Source organism: Ixodes scapularis, unplaced genomic scaffold (assembly GCF_016920785.2).
Source record: "Ixodes scapularis isolate PalLabHiFi unplaced genomic scaffold, ASM1692078v2 PGA_scaffold2__306_contigs__length_199485367, whole genome shotgun sequence".
In the NCBI taxonomy this organism is placed as follows: domain Eukaryota; kingdom Metazoa; phylum Arthropoda; class Arachnida; order Ixodida; family Ixodidae; genus Ixodes; species Ixodes scapularis.
This window is the reverse complement of record NW_024609857.1, coordinates 39,071,875-39,090,001: the sequence shown is the minus strand read 5'-3', so window position 1 is coordinate 39,090,001 and position 18,127 is coordinate 39,071,875. Positions and strand designations below refer to the sequence as shown.

Sequence of the window (18,127 nt, the reverse complement as noted above, 5' to 3'; positions counted from 1 at the left end):
TTCGTTGCGTGTAGTAGATGCAAGCATGAAAGTATGCTTGCATCGACCATAATAACCAAGTGTGAGAAATAGTTTCTTCCAAGAGAAGAAGTGTATGAACTATGTGAATAAAATTGGAACTCCCTGTCTCTGATCAATCGCCTTTTTTTCACCGATAATCACCGATTTTAGCCTCGTCGTGAGACGTTCCACCGAAATACGCCGGTGTTTTGAAAATAAATAAACACCGAAAAACATCCGCCGATTTTTCTCACAAATAAACACCGGAAAGTACACACCCTAGTCATAAGCCTCCTTCAATATGTTGTAAATTTCTGATGCATTTCTCCTTAAACAAACGCAAAGTTTAATGTTAATATGCTATTCAATAAATTATATTTTTTAGTAGTCACAGAGCAGCTCTCAACACCCGATGTACCGTAGTGACTGTGTGACCTAAAATCACATCTTTGTACAAGGGGAGTTATGTCGTAATCTAAATAAAAAGATTACCGTGGACGTGCATACACAAGTGTTGCCTTGGAACCCAGTCCTAGAACTTTAGGATCCTACATCACTTATTCATCAGATGTCACTTTGTTTAACAAAGTTCATGTTTAGGAGAAAAACCCATAAACCATAGAGATCTTCCATAAACTCCTGCTATACAACAGCAAAGGCAGCCCTTTAAAATAATAAGAGGCAAACTGAATCTCACAATACCATATTTGGCATTACATTTCTTTTTTTAACTGACAGCAAACGATTTTTAAGTAAGCAATCAAAAGAGAATTACTCTCTATATTGCTACATGCCTGTCCAAAAAAAAACACTGAACAAAGATCTTTGGTAAACCAATGCCAAATAAATGATCAATAAAGATTAAGCTCATACAGTGCCTATCTAGTGTACAAGAAAAATACGAATTGGAGCAGTACAAACACTAACAACTTAAAAAGAACCACCTATTGAAACAAAAATGTAACCCATCCATTGCAAATTTATGTACCATCATCTTACACTATACTTCGCACATATATTTGTGGCCCAACAGCATATTCCTAGCAAGCCACGAAGCACTACTGTGAAACTCAAGGATTCATGAGTAGGAAAACACTGTTTAATATTTACGACCGATGCATTGGCACAATGCACGTCGTGTTAAAACACAAAAAAGTGTATGATGGTTGCATTGATAAAAAAAAAAAAGCTACATGTCCCAGGCATCCTACTAATGCCCACTTTTACACAAAAACACACTTCGTGTTAACTTTGGAGGACACATTTCTTGGGTGAAAATTAAAACCCCATTCCGCAAAAACCTCTTTCCGCGAAAAAAAAATAAATTCCTTAGATAGTTTGCACCCAGTGTATAGTTCATAGTCGCCAATTTCAGCTGAGGGCGAGGGAAACAGTGCAACTATGACCCTGCTTTACTGTTCTGTTGAAACAGAAAACGAAAGCCCGGAACCAATGACCTCGTGTATGGGCCAATGCGCTGTTTACAAACAAGCCGACACGAGGTGTGGGCACTGCACATGCCTGGGAACCAGATTCGTGTGAAGTAGAGCGTCTGCACATGTGCCCTGCCAATACACGTTTGCAAGTACAAGCTCAGGGCACCGCCATCTTGCTTAATTGGAGTGCGCTTGGGCACGGCCATTATCGGATTATGGCCGCGCCCAAGCGTACCACAGGTGAGCACGATGGCCGGCGCCCTGACGCCATACTTACAAACGTGCACAGCAGCGCCACCGCAGCAGCCCGACGTCAGGGCTGCATGTTGGTGTATAGTCTGCAAGGCACGAAATATCAACATTTAGAAAAAAAAGGTTGTGTATAATCCGCACAGCATCAAACATGAAGCTTTAGAAGAAAAAATAAAACGAACCGTGTATAGTGTGCACCTGTGTATAGTTTGCGCAGCACAAAATATGAACCTTTAAACATGTATAGTCCGCGGACTATACACCAGAAAATACGGTAGTGTACAATACAACTCTTCACAAACCTACATTCCTCAAGAGTAGGCAACACATACATGACGGACGTAAATTACCCTTTCGTAACCCACGCACTTCTCTCCTCAAAAACACGCACACCGGCAGCCCAAGCAACCCCGACTCAACAGATACAACCACCCTCACACTCTTTGGCTCCGTCGGAGCGACTGCTCCCAACTCGCCCATCGCCCATCATTCACTCCAGCCACAAAAAGGCACCTCGCGCGATCCACACATGCAAACTTACACCCTCCTAGAGTGGAGCGAGGCAGTCGGAGATGGCGGCTTGCTGTACAGGAATATCGACCCCATCACCAGGCCGGCACCGACCACAAATTTGCCCGTGAGCTGGAACTCAAAGGCGTACACTGACACCACGCACGAGAGGACGATGGCAAGCGAGGTGGCAAAGCCCTTGAGGATGTTGTCCGCATACTTCACCACCACCGCGACGAGCAGCCCCCCCAGGGCCTGGAGCAGTATGACCGTCCAGATGAGAGCGTTGTAGCCGTGGAAGAAACCCCGCGTGTGCACCTCCTCGTAGTCGCTCACGAGCGTCGTCAAGAGTCCGAAGGGCACCGCAAACGTGCTGAGCTGTACGTTGCGCATCCAAACGGACACGTCGCTGCCCTTCAGGATCTTCTCGAAGTACACGCCCGCGAAGCCAGAAAGGCAGCAGGCGGCCACGATAGCGAGGAAGCCGACCATCGGGCGCTGGACGTGGCCTGAAGGGTTTGGGGCGGGAGCGCCGAGTTGGGCCAGCTGCACGAGCGCGACGCCGGCGAAGAGGACGAACAGCGCCGCCCACTGTGTTTTGGAGATCTTCTTCTGGAGGAGGGCAAGCGAGAAGACCGCCGTGGTCAGGATCTTCAGCTGGTACGTCACCTGCGGGCGGCGAAGAGGCGCAGTTGAAGGGTCATGGTCTGGTCTAATGGAGTCGAGGGTTTGTCTCGTACAACGTGGATCTCTGAAAAGCTCTTCGGATTAAATGAAAAATGCCGAACGAAGTCCCCAGATGGTCAGTCCGGGCACCTTGCAGCCAGGTGAAGTGCGACAACACCAGATAGAAACAAAAAAGCACTATTTGAGCCGATATAAAATTAGAAGAATAAATAGCTGAAATCAAGAGGCAAAATATTTCTACTGAAGGGAGGAGCAATATACAGTGTGTTTCATGACACTCGAGCTACAAGTCTACAGCAAATCCCGTGCGCTGCAAAGAAAAAAAGGTTTGATGTCACACTTATCACTGCCAAGGTAACTATTTATAGAGATGTACAGCATTCATACTTATTAAGCATTTAATTATTTTATACTTTTTTCACGATTATCCTTCTTAACACTTACACACATTAATACATAGTTTCAATTACAAGCATAATTGACATTGACAGAAACCACAAAATAAATCGCTTTTATAAATAATTGTCTCATGCAGCACTTTTTCGCATCCCTTTGATAAAACCAATTTGACTGAAATGCTGAGGTGCCAGTTTCCTCTTGGCCACACCTTAAAGGGGCAGTGCAACGATTTTCAGGCTTTGGCCAATTAATTGTGGGAATTAACCTATGTCACCTATGGAACAAAGGACAGAAAACCCTTTTTTCTCGTGTGCCCTAATTTCAATTTTAGAAAACAAAATAAATTGAAGGTCAGGGTACCCCTCAAATCTCGCACCGTTTTTTGAATGACCTCACTGATAGTACCACCCGCTTTTCCCATTGGGTTCTGCCTTCAGGGCCCCCGGAGTTCCTTCACTCAGCGGCTGCAGACTATTCAAGGTTTGGTTAGCCGCCGAACCTGCTTAGCATTGGCAAGGGCCACCGTAAGCGATCGTGGCAAAAAAGGTTTGCCGCGGAGTCAACCGGGAGGATAGTGGCGGAAAGGGAATGGTTGATATTTATTTATTCATCAATACTACTAATCCTTACTGGAGGATTTTCGTAGGGTGGTACAAAACAAAGATGTATAGCCATAGTAGAGATAAAACAGTTATACCGAGGGTAACATATATGAAACGTGAATGGAGTAGATGAGACATGGTATTTTCACATCATGAGTACTTCGACATCATTCATGAACTGTGTTAGCGAGCTACCGCAGAGAACGTGCCAGGGCAAACTGTTCCATTCCTGGACTCCGAGCGGAAAAAAGTGAAAATTTAAAGCAATTTTTTTTAGGTTTGAACTCCCCGAATAATTAATTCCCCATGGTTTGAACGGGTTTCTTTTCCATCGTAGGGAATAAGGTACTTGGATTTTTTTACTTTAGTCAAGTTTTTGGCTATTTGGTAAATTAGTTTCAATCTTGTAAGTTTAGCTCTTTATCCTAATTGCTGCTCGCCGAGCACTCCACACAGCTCTCCACATAGAGGGCGACTAAAGTATGCGAGAAGCGTACTTTAGTCGCCCTCTCCTCTTATGCACAATTTTGTTAGCCCTTTTTTGGTCACTGCGTCTATGCGCATGCCCCAGTCCAGATCACTTGTGAACAAGACACCCAGGTACTTGAACTCGTGCAAGTTTTGTATAGTGTTTCCGTTGATGTTATAAAAATGATTCAGTATGTTTTTCTTTCTACTCATGGAAATGGCTACTGTTTTGTCTGAGTTAATAAGCATCTGCCATTCTTCACACCAGTCCGAGATCTTGTCCAACGCGCTTTGTAATTTTAAGTGGTCCGAAGAATTTGCTATTTCAGAATATATCATACAATCGTCAGCAAAGAGTCTAATGTTGATGTCAATGTACAGTTATGTCATTAATATAGAGCAGGAAGAGAAGCAGGTAAAGTACTGAACCCTGAGGTACTCCGGAACAGACGGTCTTATCAGCTGAGCTATTTCCGTTAATTTCCACGAATTGAGATTGCCAGAGAGGTAGTCCTTAATCCAATTTACAACTTGTCCGTCGCCTAAGATTTTCGTTAACTTGAAAAGTAGTTTATTGTGGGAGACTCTGTCGAATGCTTTTGGCAGGCTTTCCGTTGATTTCCGTCGGACAGCGCCGCAAGAACTTGCGCACTCCCCAGGCATCGCACCCACGACCGCCATACGGTGCTGCAGATTGGAAAATAATCTGTATTTTCCTGCGCGACTACACAGCGGAATTGCAGTATGTTACAGGGGAAGGTGGGACGATTTCTCTCACTTGTGCCAATATATGCAATTTAAAGAAACACAAGCCGCAAATCCTTTTAAAGTCAGAATTGTTGCACTGCTTTCTTTAGGCTGGACTTCATAGAGCAAAAAATGTGACGAATCTTGTTCAGCGGCGGTGGCTGTTGTGTTGCGCGCAACGTGAGCGAGGTGCTGGACGAAGTTCGTCGGTTGCAAACAAAGTGCAACAAACACAACGCACGCAACAAAAGCAAAGAAAAACCGCCGATCATACCCACTCAACAGCCTGGATGAAGACCCCACCCAAGTTCAAATGCTACTGCAATACTATAATATTGTTGCTCACTCAGCCAGATACTTGACACACGTGCACAAAATGCCATGATCTAAAAATTGGCAGCGATCTTTACCTTTAAAATCCTATGATGTATGAAATGCATTTTAGGAAATTGGTGAGAGAATTGGCATGCCACGAGACGTATATTTTTCTGCCAAATCTAGCGGCAAAACTAAATGGTTGTTTAGGTCACGTAGCGCTGATTTCCCTCGCTAAACCTAGTAAGGAAACTGGATTAGTGTCTAGGTCACAAGACATAAATTTTGCCGCTAAATTTAGCGGGTAACTAAGTTGGTGTATATGTCATGTGATGCCAATTTCCCGCTAAATTTAGCGGGGAAACTGGATTGATGTTTTGACCACAAAACGTGAATTTTCCCGCTAAATTTAGCGGGGAAACAGTTCACGCATAGGTCATGTGCCATCAATTTCCCCAAGGTGTATGGGTCATATGACGTCAGGTGATGCCATTTTCCCACCAAATTTGGGGGGGGAAATTGAATTGGTGTATAGGTCCAGTGACATCAATTTTTCCGCTAAATTTGGCCAATAAACTGAATTCGTGCGTCTCGTAATGTCGATTTCCCCGCTAAATTTAGCGAGAAATGCACGGACAGACGGACAAAAAAATTTTGGGATTGGGTGGGGGGGGGGGGGGAAGGTAGAGTTAAAGAGCACTGCACGCTTTAAAAACTAAATACAAAGCCCAGCTGTTACTTTAGGGCATCGATGCCCTTCCTAAAAATTGACCTCAATATAGACTGCCACGTAGCATAGCTCATTCAGCCACAAATGGAATGTTTTAATACTATCTGTTACACACTTTCGAAATCATTTCCGTTTACTCTAGAATGCTACAACAAGCACTAGGCTTTGTCTAGAAATATTTGGTTGTGTCGTAGTATCCAGAAACATTTGATTGCATAATGAAAATGTAAGAGATGGATTTATAGACCCCACGGCAAGGCTTACGCGAGTTATACAAAAATGACTGCTTTTAAAACAAAGCATGACTGAATTTTATTTTCAACTGCATCATGATACAACCTTAGAAACAAAGGTAGAGGTTCCACCTCATTGGACTTTAGCCTCACGATATGCAGTAAAAATCTTGTTCGACCAATATCTAGAGACGACAGCTTTTGTATTAGCAAAAATTACAATATTTCAAATATTTTCAGACTTAATGTGAGAAAACAACAAAAAAATCTGCAACTTGACGTAACGGGAGCCTTTGCAGCTGATGACCAAAAAAATAAACGATAAAAGCGGTAAAAAAATTGTACACGATCATCCCAATAATCAATTAGAAGCTATCGCGCAATCGATAGATTTTTTATGTCGGACAGCGAACCACGCTCATGATGTCACTGCTGATCGACGTCATCGCTTCACACCGTGACATTGCGTGATCATCTGACGCCTGTGTTGGCACGTTGCCGCCACGTGGTGCATCTGGGTTGCCAGCGTCGCCTCCGATGTCAGGTGTCGCATCCGGTGCCGCATCCGGGTTTGCCGCTCGGGGAGCCGGCAAGGGGTGAGTAGGCTTACCTGTAACGTCAGACATCATGTGCCTGCTGCATGAAAAAAAAAGTTCCTGTCCTTGCCAGAATCGAATCGACGATTGTTTGTTTTTTAATCGGACGCTCTAACCGCTGAGCTATTGGGGCGGCTCAATTTCCTGATCATTACAAGCGCTAGGAATTCGCATCAGCGCCAAAACTGTGTCATATGAAAAGTTGGCTACATTTTTGACAATAACAGACCCTGTTAACTGAAGTGTGGCTCATTGCAGGTGCTAGGAATTTGCGTCGGCACCAAAACTGTTTAATTTTAAATGCTGGCTAAATCCTTGACAATGGCAAAGACTGTGTTAACCGAAGTGTGGCAGTAGCGACATCTGTTGTAGATGGTTTCCTTATGCCATCTCTTGGCAAGAAGTTCAACTAAAGATTAGGCTGCTGTGGCATCTATTGCAAATAAAAAAAAAAAGTTAATGGCAATTTTTGTATTTTTACACTTGAGATTATACTCCCACGATGCACGAACGTTTGAACCATTGAGGCAATGTCTCAAGTTCAGAGTTTGAATTTTATTCGAGTTCACACCAGGTTTCTTAGGATAGTCTGTTTTTGTCCAAACCCATATCACCACCATTGATTTGGGGCAAAGATATAGCCTGATGTCTTCGTTAAGCTTTAGTTCGAGAGTGCAATTTCCATACGGTTTCGGCTGCATCACACCAAGGCTGATGGCGAGCACAGACACGATTACAATGAAGACCACAATCATGAGAGACCCGAGAACTTGCCAACTTCATTCCATAATGACATTGTCTGCGAGCGATTCAGAGAACTACCGTATTTACTCGAGTAATAGCCGCACTATTTATGAACAAGGCCCTTGTGTCTACTTTTCTGAAAGGCACATATACAGCCAATCATTGTATTGCTCATAAATAACATAGCGAATAACCAGATGGAGAACACTATTCTCCATACAAATGCAACCTTCAAAGATGATATTTTCACGCAAAGACGTTATCTCTGTCCTGTAAACCGCCAGAATCATGCTGTCGATTGCGGTGATTGGCAATCTGCGTGCTCCGCAGAAAAGCAAACCCTCAGATTTTCTTCATAAACAGTACGGCTATCACTCGAGTAAATACGGTATATAAGCAAACATAGACTCGGGCAGGCAGGTATAGGGCTCGTCAAGTGGTTTCCTGTAAGACCCGCTTTAGGTGGGGCAACTTTCCCAGCAATTTCGGTGTTGCTGGTGAGTTGTTCCCTAGCTTTTCCTAAAGCAACATGAATATCTCGGATCGCGTCAGGGTTGAAACGGACGAGCAACTCGGACGGCTCGAAGATTTTTGAAGTGGCAGCAGCCAATCAGGGATGCAATATTTTCTCGTGACACCCCGTGCCGGTGATGATGACAACTAAAGACTTGGTTCTGGTTTGAAAATGATAGTCTTTGGGAATAAACTATTTCAGAAAGATGGGTTAGTAATCTCAACACCATCTAAAAGTATAAAAACGTGCTTATAACGCGTAACTGTGTGTCTACATAGTGCAAGGAAAATCAAATCAAATGATGATATGGCAAATTGTAGCAACTGGTTGCTGCACGTGTACGCGGGCGGCCCATGTTGCTGCTGCTGCGACGTCAAGTTGCTGGGAGAAATAGCCCTGTCTAAAGCGCGCCAAATAAGAAAAGCAATATCAATAAACTTGTTTCTGAGTGTTTTTCTTTTAGACGTTCCCTACCACTACATTTACTGCTCTCGTTACAGGTTGGTCGTAAAATAGTTTTGCAAGCAGGTCTGAGGCAAACGGTGAATGACTGACATGCAAAGCAGTTCCCAGTACTACTAAATGTATATAAAAAAAGAGTGTGATATTCCATTTTCATGCACATGTTTGGCGGCGTCATGATGGTCACTAAAAAAATTTAGATTTCAAATGCCAGCATCTATCACAATTTTTTTTTTCCAGCATCAGTTGGAATTACGAAAAATAAACCCTATTAAATGGTCTCAATAGAATCTCTATGCAAAATAGAAAATTCAATTCTTCTAGAGCCACCTTGTAAGGCTCATTTAGCTAGATATAATGGGCCAATTCTACTTTAAATTTCATTAGAGTATTATCAAGAAATATCTTATAGGAGGCATTCCAGAAAAGGTTCAGGTAAAATTTATCGCTCATTTTGCATGACCGATCTAGACCAGGGTCAAAATTACACTGAATACCTCGTAACAATGATCAATCTCTTCTAGTCAGATATCGTCTGCCCAATGCTATCCCAAAAACTTCAAATACATCTATGAAGCAAGAGTGTTCCGCAAATTCATTTATCTTCAACAGATGGCGCAAAACTAGCTGTGACATGAACGTTTTTGCAACAGATGGCGCAGCAGCCCAATCTTTAGTTGAACTTTCTACCAAAGAATGGTGTTAGGCTCACCATAGATTAAACACTCTACGTCACACGTTGCTACTGCCACACCTCAGTTAACATGGTCTTTGCTATTGTCAAGAATGTAGCCAACCCTCCAACTTTTGAAATGAAATTGTTTTGGCGCCGAAGCGAATTCCTAGCGCCCGTAATGACGAGCAAGTCGAGCCGCCTCGTTGTCTTCTTTCCAGGCTGCAGGTACATGGTGTCTGATATCACAAATAAGCCCAGTCGCTCCCAACCGGCTCCTTGGCGGCAACCCGGATGCGGCACTTGGCGTCGGAGGCGACACAGGCAACCCGGATGCAACACCCGGCGGCAGCGTGCCTCACGAGCACGACAACACCCCCCCCCCTGGTGCCGAATGCGCTACCTTGCGCCGACACAGGCGTCATGTGACTATGAGTATCTGACGTCACGAGGTCAAGCGATGACCTTGATCAGCGACAATGTTACAAGGGGCAACCGATGACCGACATCGATGACTGATCAATTTTCAATGATGCAGTACCTGTTGATCGATTGTTGGGGCAATCGTGTACGCCTTTCATACATATTAATGTATAGACCTTTTAAGTTTATTCTCGTCTCCAGCCACGTAGTTGATAAATCTGGTATGCGGGTGAAAAAAAAGCAAACCATAACAACCTTTAACAAGTAAAACAATTGATAGACAGTTGCGGTTAAAACATGAGCTTCTCCCAGAGGCGTGGCGAGAGCAAAATGACGATTTCCCGCACACAGGAAGGTCCGCGATTCAAGATGGCGGCACCAACGTAGAATCATGAAATAAATTATTAATATAATTTAACTATTTGTCAATTAATTATGTTACCTGGCAAGTGGCAGCATCAAGGTGTGTAGCACCTACATAAAGCAGGTTGTTCTGGATGTTGTAGACAAGAGAAGGTATGGCCACCTGCACAGATCACAGAGAAACCCACACGCTAGAACTTAAAATATTCACTGCCAAGCCAAGTAGAAAAAGATGCACACGAATCGCTCCCGAACTATCTAAGAAAATGACCTACTTCACAAGATAAAACGAAAAATAAAAACAAAGCCAAAATCGCAAAAATAAAAACTGAGACTGAAGCTTCCTTGTAATTTGTGTCAAGTAGCAGCTTCTATCAAGAACTGCTGCCAGCGCCAAGTCCTAAATATCTCATCTTCTCGCCAACAATGAAACTAATGAGATATTTTTACAATCTCCATGTAATTGAGTTTTTGTACCTGGAAACCTGAGAGATTTTCAACAGTGTAAAAAAGTTTCCATGACCATTGGAACAGCTGGTTATCCATAAAATAAAAGCTAATACTGTTTTTGATTTAGCGACAAGAGGCATCCAGGTAAAGGATGCCTCTTGTAAACTATGCACGATGACAGATGTGTGGAGCACAGATATGCAACGAGCGAGCCGCTCTATCAGCACTATTTTATCTAAAATAATGTAGATGATATGAAACGGTTGAAGTTAAAAAAGATGTAATGCTTTGACTAAATAGCCCATTTTTTGGCAAATAGAAAAGGTAGATATTCATTTTCTTATACTTACCAAATCTAAACCTATTCGTTCCTTCTTGCGTGAATTGAAACATGGTGGCGCCCATGCGAAAATATCTCTTTAAGGGAGTACTACATTAATTACTTGAGCTACCCCAACTAACTATATTTTCAGAATCACCAGCCGTTACCCTTTCCAGTATGCTTAGTATAGCAAAATTCACAATAGTTATTGTGAAATTGGCACATGAAATTGATGCCAAAACCAACATTCACATATGCCCATGCTTTTCAGTGCCGTTACCTCAGGGGAAGGCAGGCCTGCAGGTCTAGTGGGCATTCTAAAAATGGACTATGCTGAGCATTTTTTTCGTGCTGCTGCACTTTGCTTTGTGCTGCTGCGCAGGTGCTGAAGCGACCTTCCAAAGCATTCATCTGACACCACGAAATGGACTGTAATCAGTTGGGAACAAAGTCTACTGTCCAAAGAGTGAACCCCTGCCTTCCCCTGAAGTCACTTTTTTACTGTTGCCAATAGAGACTTTCCCTTTGAAAAACATAGTGAGGACCAAAATTGTAAATACAATAACCTCGCAAAAAAAATTTAATGTGACCCAATATTTGCGTTACTATTTCAGTGATGTGTGTTAGCCTGAACTATACCCAAAGTTTTCTAAAACCAGAAGCATTTCGTTCGCGCTGAAAGACACAGTGGAGAAAGAGCTGGAAAAGCAGGTTGGTCTGGGGGTGACTGAGCCAATTTCGAACAGTCCTTTTGCCTCACCAATTGTACCGGTGGTAAAGAAAGATGGCAGCGTACGCATCAGCGGGAATTATAAAGCATTGTTAAACCCCTGCTTAAACATTGACAGCTATCCCTTACCCAAGATTGAAGAAATCTTTGCGACTTTCTCGGGAGGACAAGTGTTCTCCAAGATTGACTTGAGTAGAGCATACCAGCAAGTGGTAATGGACAAGGTTTCCAGCGAGTACTTCACCCTCAATACGAACAAAGGACTGTTCGTGGTAAATCGCCTCGCATTCGGGGTTGCGTCAGCGCCCGCGATCAAAAGGTGATGGACAACATGTTAAAGGGACTGGAAGGGGTAATATGCTACCTAGATGACATTCTGGTCATGGGGCAGAATGAAAGAGAAGACCTTGAGAACCTAGATTCGCTACTAACCCGGCTGCATGAAAGGGGAGTGCGAATTAAGACAGAGAAGTGTGAATTTTTAAAACCGGAATCGCTGTTTCTGGGTCACGTGATCAGTAAGCGTGGAATACTATCAGCAACACCTGAGAAGGTGAAGGCCGTGCTAGAAGTTCCCGTCCCAATCGATAAAAAGCAGCTGAGAACGTTAACGGGCATGGTGAATATACTACGGAAAATTTCTGCCGGAGTTATCAACAGTAATATTCCCATTGAATCAGCTGCTCTGCAAGAATGTGCCACGGGATTGGAATGAACAGTGCGATCTGGCATTTAAGAAAGTGAAAGAGTTCCTTGTAAAAGTGCCGGTGTTGGCACGTTATGATCTGGAAGCCCAGCTCGAGGTAGCGTGTGATGCTTCATCACATGGGTTGGGTGCTGTCTTGGCAAAAGTGGAAAAAGATGGGTCCAAAAGGCCGATCGTCTTTGCATCGCGCACACTACCACCAAGTAAACGGAACTACAGTCAGTTGGAGCGAAGTTCCATTACTACATTTATGGCAGACAGTTCGGATTGGTAACTGATCACAAGCCTTTACAGACGATTCTCGGTCCAAAGAGAGGGATACCAAGCATTGCTGCAGCTCGTTTGCAGAGGTGGGCAATTACGCTGTCGGCGTACCGTTACAATCTTGTTTACGTTCAGGTGACAACCATGTAGAAGCAGACTGCTTGTCGCGTTTGCCACTTCCCGTGAGTTACAAAAAGACCACAACAAAGTAACCTCTTGTTATGCACTTCGGTGGAAAACCTTTCCAATAACAAGCTCGGATATCGTGAGAGAAACTTCACGAGACCCGACCGTACGACAGGTACTTCACTTGCTTACGGAACAATGGCCCGAGCGCGTTACGGATGAAGGGATGAAGCCTTTTGTTTCGAAAAGACTGGAGCTGTCAGTGAACCAAGGATGTTATTTTGAGGAATGCGTACTGCGCTCTTTACAGAAGAGAATCCTGGACGAGCTGCACGACGGACATCCCAGCGTGGTGCGGATGAAGGGAGTAGTGCCCTAGCATAGACACTTTCCGATGATCCAGCTATCAAAGGGGGCGGCACCCTAGCATAGACACGTGTCGATCATCTAGCTTTTTGTTTATCGGAATACCAACAGCACATTTAGTGTGTTTAACAAATTTTCTGGCAAATCAGAGATTATGAGGAAAACGCCAGAGTACCCTTTTCTTTTTTTTATTTACGATATTGAAATGAAATTTTTCCAGTTTACGGCACCTAATCTTCTTTTTATATGTCTGGTGTTAGATTTAATATAGCTTATTTTTTAGGTTCTCAATGCTATATACATGCAGAAAAAGGTGTGTTCTTGTACACACGTGAGGCATGGCAACACACTTGCTAGCAAACGTTTCTTAAATTTTTCCTAAATATAATAAATATACATTCTAGCCAAAGCTAGATTGTAGTTGCATTCTACATATTCTAAGGTACATGCATGCCAAATTTGGTTGTGAAAGGAAAATATGAAGAACATAAATTCTTGCACACAAACTCTGAAGATGCCCCCAAAATGACACAAAAAAATGTGTTTGAATGTTACCAGAGCTGTGCAGCTATACTCTTTCGCAGTGCAGAAAATAATTTTTTTTGTTCACAAATTTCCGTAAGAAACTGAAGCTAGAGAAGACTGTGATGGGGAGGAGATGGCTAGGCGTACTTGTAAACGTAAATGTGAAGGCGGGCGACATCACAACTTGAAGAACCATGCAGAGAAAAATGGCTCAAATTCATGTCGTTCTGGGTTGCCTGGAGGTCTTCTATTTGATCAATTTCATGATCATAACCGACACTAATTATTTTATACATAACATATAATAATTCAAAAATAGTAAAATACCATTAAACCAAAAATCGCAATTCCTGCAAAATATTGCCGTATTTCAACCCAAACTCTCCTCGAACACTTCCGCTTCTGAACAAGGTGGCGAATTTTTGTAGCATTTGGAGGATCAAATCCGTGCGCTGCCTTCGGGGAATGGTCGCTTATAGCACTGTAAGACAAAATTCACTCTTATGATTAAAGGATGAAGCGTAAAAAATTTGAAAATATGCTCGAACCAGAAGTGTGCCAAAGCTATCCTACAGGTGGTGCCACCGAGTTTGTTGCCAAGCAAAGAAGGTGCAAATACAGTATAGCCTCAACATTTTCAGAGCTGATGAATAGAATTGTTGTAGCCAGAAGCCTTGAAGCAGTAACAGCTTAGCGGGATACCTCCGAAGCATTATTCCTGATGATTAAAGGGATTGTCCGGTCGAAACCGTACATACCTAAGTTGTTGCGCTCGTTACGTCTAAGGAGCCTCCATATAGAAAAATGTCATTTTTATTTAGATATATGATGTCCCACTTTTAATTAAACCTTTCATGAGCGTGTGTATGAATCTACACCCTGAATTTCGCCAGTGTCAATGGTTGACGTCCGTAGCTGCTGTGCGACGTCACAAAACACAAAGGATGATCGGATGGTTGGGATAACAAGCGTTGGTCAATAGATGTCTTGCATTTTGGTTTGAATTATATCGCCTCCTAGGCTGTACCCTACTGAAATATTTCTTGTAATTCAGTTTCCAAGCATGTGCAAAAAAGTAGCACCTTTCAGCAGGATATTACTCGAAAACAGCCATTAGCTTCGAGCAAACGTATGCTGTTTCGTGCATACAGAAATGCGATGGCCACCAATCGGACAAGGAGCGCTTGCAAAGAGAAAGACGCAGATTTTTCCTCTGAAGCGGCATCTTTGTTCAGATATCAGCGGATCCACTGGATCGGTGATACGGCTGCGGGTCATCCCCTGGGAAGCGATGCCCGCGAGTTGAAGGCAAACAGCAAATTGTTCAAAATGCATGTAACATTTCTAGATCACCACTTGACTCTGGCGAGCTTGGTGAATCATAGCCACGCTCCATTTTCACACGCGTGTCACACAGAATCAGGCAACACGCATTCTAAATATAACTTTTGACTGTCTCAAAATTGCCTAGCTGCTGGCTTCGGTTTCGCTGCATAATCAAACCGATTGATCCGATTAGGGTGAGGAGTGGGTGGACGTAGTTACATATCATTGGCACAGCATCACACCACATCTTACGAGCCTTCTGTCAACTTCCAGCTCAGCTCATAGCTCTCTTCTGTGAAATGATTGCTGCATAAGCGGGATCTTGACGGGAACCATTGCTCCCTACGCATGGCGATGATCCATTATGCCCATCGCTACACATTTCGCAGATCGCAGGTGCTGCTTGGTGGTTGTGGCACCCAATCGTGCAACAAAATCTCACCTATCCATGAAACAAGTCGAGCACAACAACAAAATCTAAGCATGCTGCGGAATTCATTTGAAGGCAAACGACGAGACAAAAGTGCTCACTTTGCGTTATGTGACGTCGGAGCTTCAATGTTACCAACGAAAGCACCGTTTATGCTAGGGTGTGATTGGAGCAGTTTAAAATTCAATTTCTCATGCAGAGGGGCATATAAAATTCAGATATTGCACGGATGATGCGTTTCGAGGCCATAAAAATTATATTCAGTTGTTTTCTGAAACACAAAATTTGACTGGATAATTTCTTTAAGATAGCACATTTTTTAGCATGAAAGTCACACCAGTGAAATTTTTCTAAATAGCAGATTTGAATAGAAGGATCTCTCGACGAACGAGATAGCACAATGAACATAAACAGGCAAGTTGGACGACGGTGCTACCCACGAATGTTTCAGGATTCATACAGGTTTTGAGGAAAAAACTTCTAGGATTTTCAGAGACCTCCAAGGCCTTGTACCTGGTAGTTCATAATAGCTCGCCTTCTTTAACGCACTTTAAATGCTTTTTTTTTTAGAGCGCAGCTCTTAGGCGCTCGTTCCAGTGTTTTGCGGCGTCGGTGTTGCCGTAACCGAAGGATGAGGGGGAGGGTACAGATGAGGAAGGAGGCGTGTTTTCCGTACACTTTCCTCCTCCTATATACAGGGTGTTTCATGAAAGGTGGATAAATTCAATATTGCGAAAACTATGCGTCGCGAAAAAAAAAAAAGGCTTGTGTCGTTTTGGTCCTGGGCCAGGGGCCTATTCATGAAAATTATTAAAGTCCGGGATAATTAGATTGTTAACTATTTTTGTGTAATCAACTTTTTTAATGTTGTGTTTAAGGGCATGGTTTCAATCAGAAAATTGCTCAGCATCATCGAAAATCACTAAATCAACAAACTGCAGAACAATAGAAGGCACACGAAGCATTTTACAGCTTTCGGAAAAACTGCTCAAATTCTACGGGTTTTTAAGTTTCGGTTTGCAATCGGAGCGCATCTCGGTCCGGACGGTACTGCGCCCCGTGGAGAAATGGTGCAACCAACCTCTGCTGTGCTGTCCTCGCGCAACGTAGCAGAGGCTGGTGGCACAAGGACAGAAATAGAAAACAGTAGAGCAATATCGCTCAGAGGCGGGTTATCTATTACGATATGTGGCACATAGACGCTGCTTCACCTTGAGCGTGTCGAAGGGCTGCAGCACTACAGTGCGATGCAAAGCGGTCCGCCACTTCTGGAAGCTACCTTCGTCCAAGCGGACCATGACCAAGCAAGTGATGAGCTTGATGACCTCTGCCATGATGACCGCTGTGCTCGAGATGAACAGATCCTTCTGTGTGCGAGCCATTCGCATCGTCAGGTTGAGCGCTGCATTCTGGACTGTCAGCGTCACTAATGAGGCGTATTTCAGCATGCTTTGAGTTCCTGTAAGACCAAAGATAATAAAAATCTAGTAGTATATACATTTCTCAGGAGAACTCAGGGTTGCGTAAGCTACGCCCGCTTCTCACATATTAGAGAACTATAAATGTTTATTCTAAAAGTAATTTTTTTTTCTTTTTCAGCTTTTTTTAGATTTGTGCAAGTTTTCAGGATTCTGAGGTACAGCGCGAGTTAGCACGAATGTACTCGTCTGTGTTTCGTCCTCTCTGTTTTATACTTCTTGTTATCTAGTACATCGTACCAACACGCTCGTTAGGAATATAACGAACAAACACTTACCAGTTTTGCTCGTTTTTTTTTTTTTTTTTTTCTTTAATGAGTGGTTGTTACTGAAACAACCCGTGTGGTATGAAGTGCTTATATTGAGCACCAAGTTAGGTGATAAAATTTTATGTCAATCACTACCTCGTACAAACAAACGAAAAGGTGAAAAGCGCAGATGCCGTGTTCGTATTAGCTGTTGTCACGCCGTAGACACCTTTGGCGGTTTCATCGTGTGGGCGGGGTCTTTAGGGACGGCCGAAAGACCCATATTGACTTCCAGAAGCCACTAAAACAATCATCTGTGATACTCACCGCTTTTGAGCTGCTCCGCGATCATTGTGTTTGGTCCTATGTGGAGAATCTCTTCTTTGTTAGTTGGCGACATGGCTGAGCTGTTCTCGGTGGTATCGCCTTCACGGTATTCCCAGCCAGGTAGCTAGTTAATTACCGGTGACTTTAATCAACCGATATACTTGTAGCCTAAGGCTAAACATTGTTTACGAATCCGAAGTTGCATGACGAGAATACATCGCAAACGTGGCGAGCGATTGACGAATGTGACAGGTGGCAGGTGGCGATGTTCTTGGAAGTATGTTGAATCCGGTGTTTACCGTGGCATTAAGATCGTACGTAAACAGTAACCCGTACGGTTACTTCCCGAAATCTACAACGCTAACCACTGTGAGCTCAGTACCTGTTCCCTGGCAAACTCCGGTCCACGTGTACCGCCTAAAAATCTGTCCACCACAACTTTTCGAGCGCAAGCTGTACAAAAAAGAAACTAACATCGCCCCTTCGGATTTTCCGAGAATTAATGTGAGGCCCTCTTGTGGGCATTATGAAAATGGTAAATACAGACGAAATTATTTCGCTGACAAAATTATTATGATCATAAAGTTTCAATAAAACTATATTTTGCTAATTTGTGCTTGGTATAATATTTGTTTTACGTTCGTTATTAGTGAAATCTAGCCCCAACTCCAGCAA

The 18,127-nt window shown here is 43.3% G+C and overlaps 1 protein-coding gene across 2 annotated transcripts; it reads right to left on the bottom strand.

The window, feature by feature from the left end:
- Positions 1-233: 233 nt before the first annotated feature.
- Positions 234-17,932, bottom strand: LOC115324718 (UDP-galactose translocator). Of its 2 annotated transcripts, none has more exons than XM_029985353.3 (4): positions 17,835-17,932; positions 16,611-16,858; positions 10,234-10,317; positions 234-2,867 (listed from the first exon to the last, which is right to left on the bottom strand). In XM_029985353.3, the coding sequence occupies exons 1-4, from the start codon at positions 17,926-17,928 to the stop codon at positions 2,226-2,228; spliced, it is 1,068 nt and encodes a 355-aa protein (XP_029841213.2). In that variant the 5' UTR covers positions 17,929-17,932; the 3' UTR covers positions 234-2,225. The 2 variants fall into 2 exon arrangements, with proteins under 2 accessions (XP_029841213.2, XP_029841214.2); XM_029985354.3 differs by having other exon boundaries at positions 17,453-17,931.
- Between the last annotated feature and the right edge of the window lie 195 nt (positions 17,933-18,127).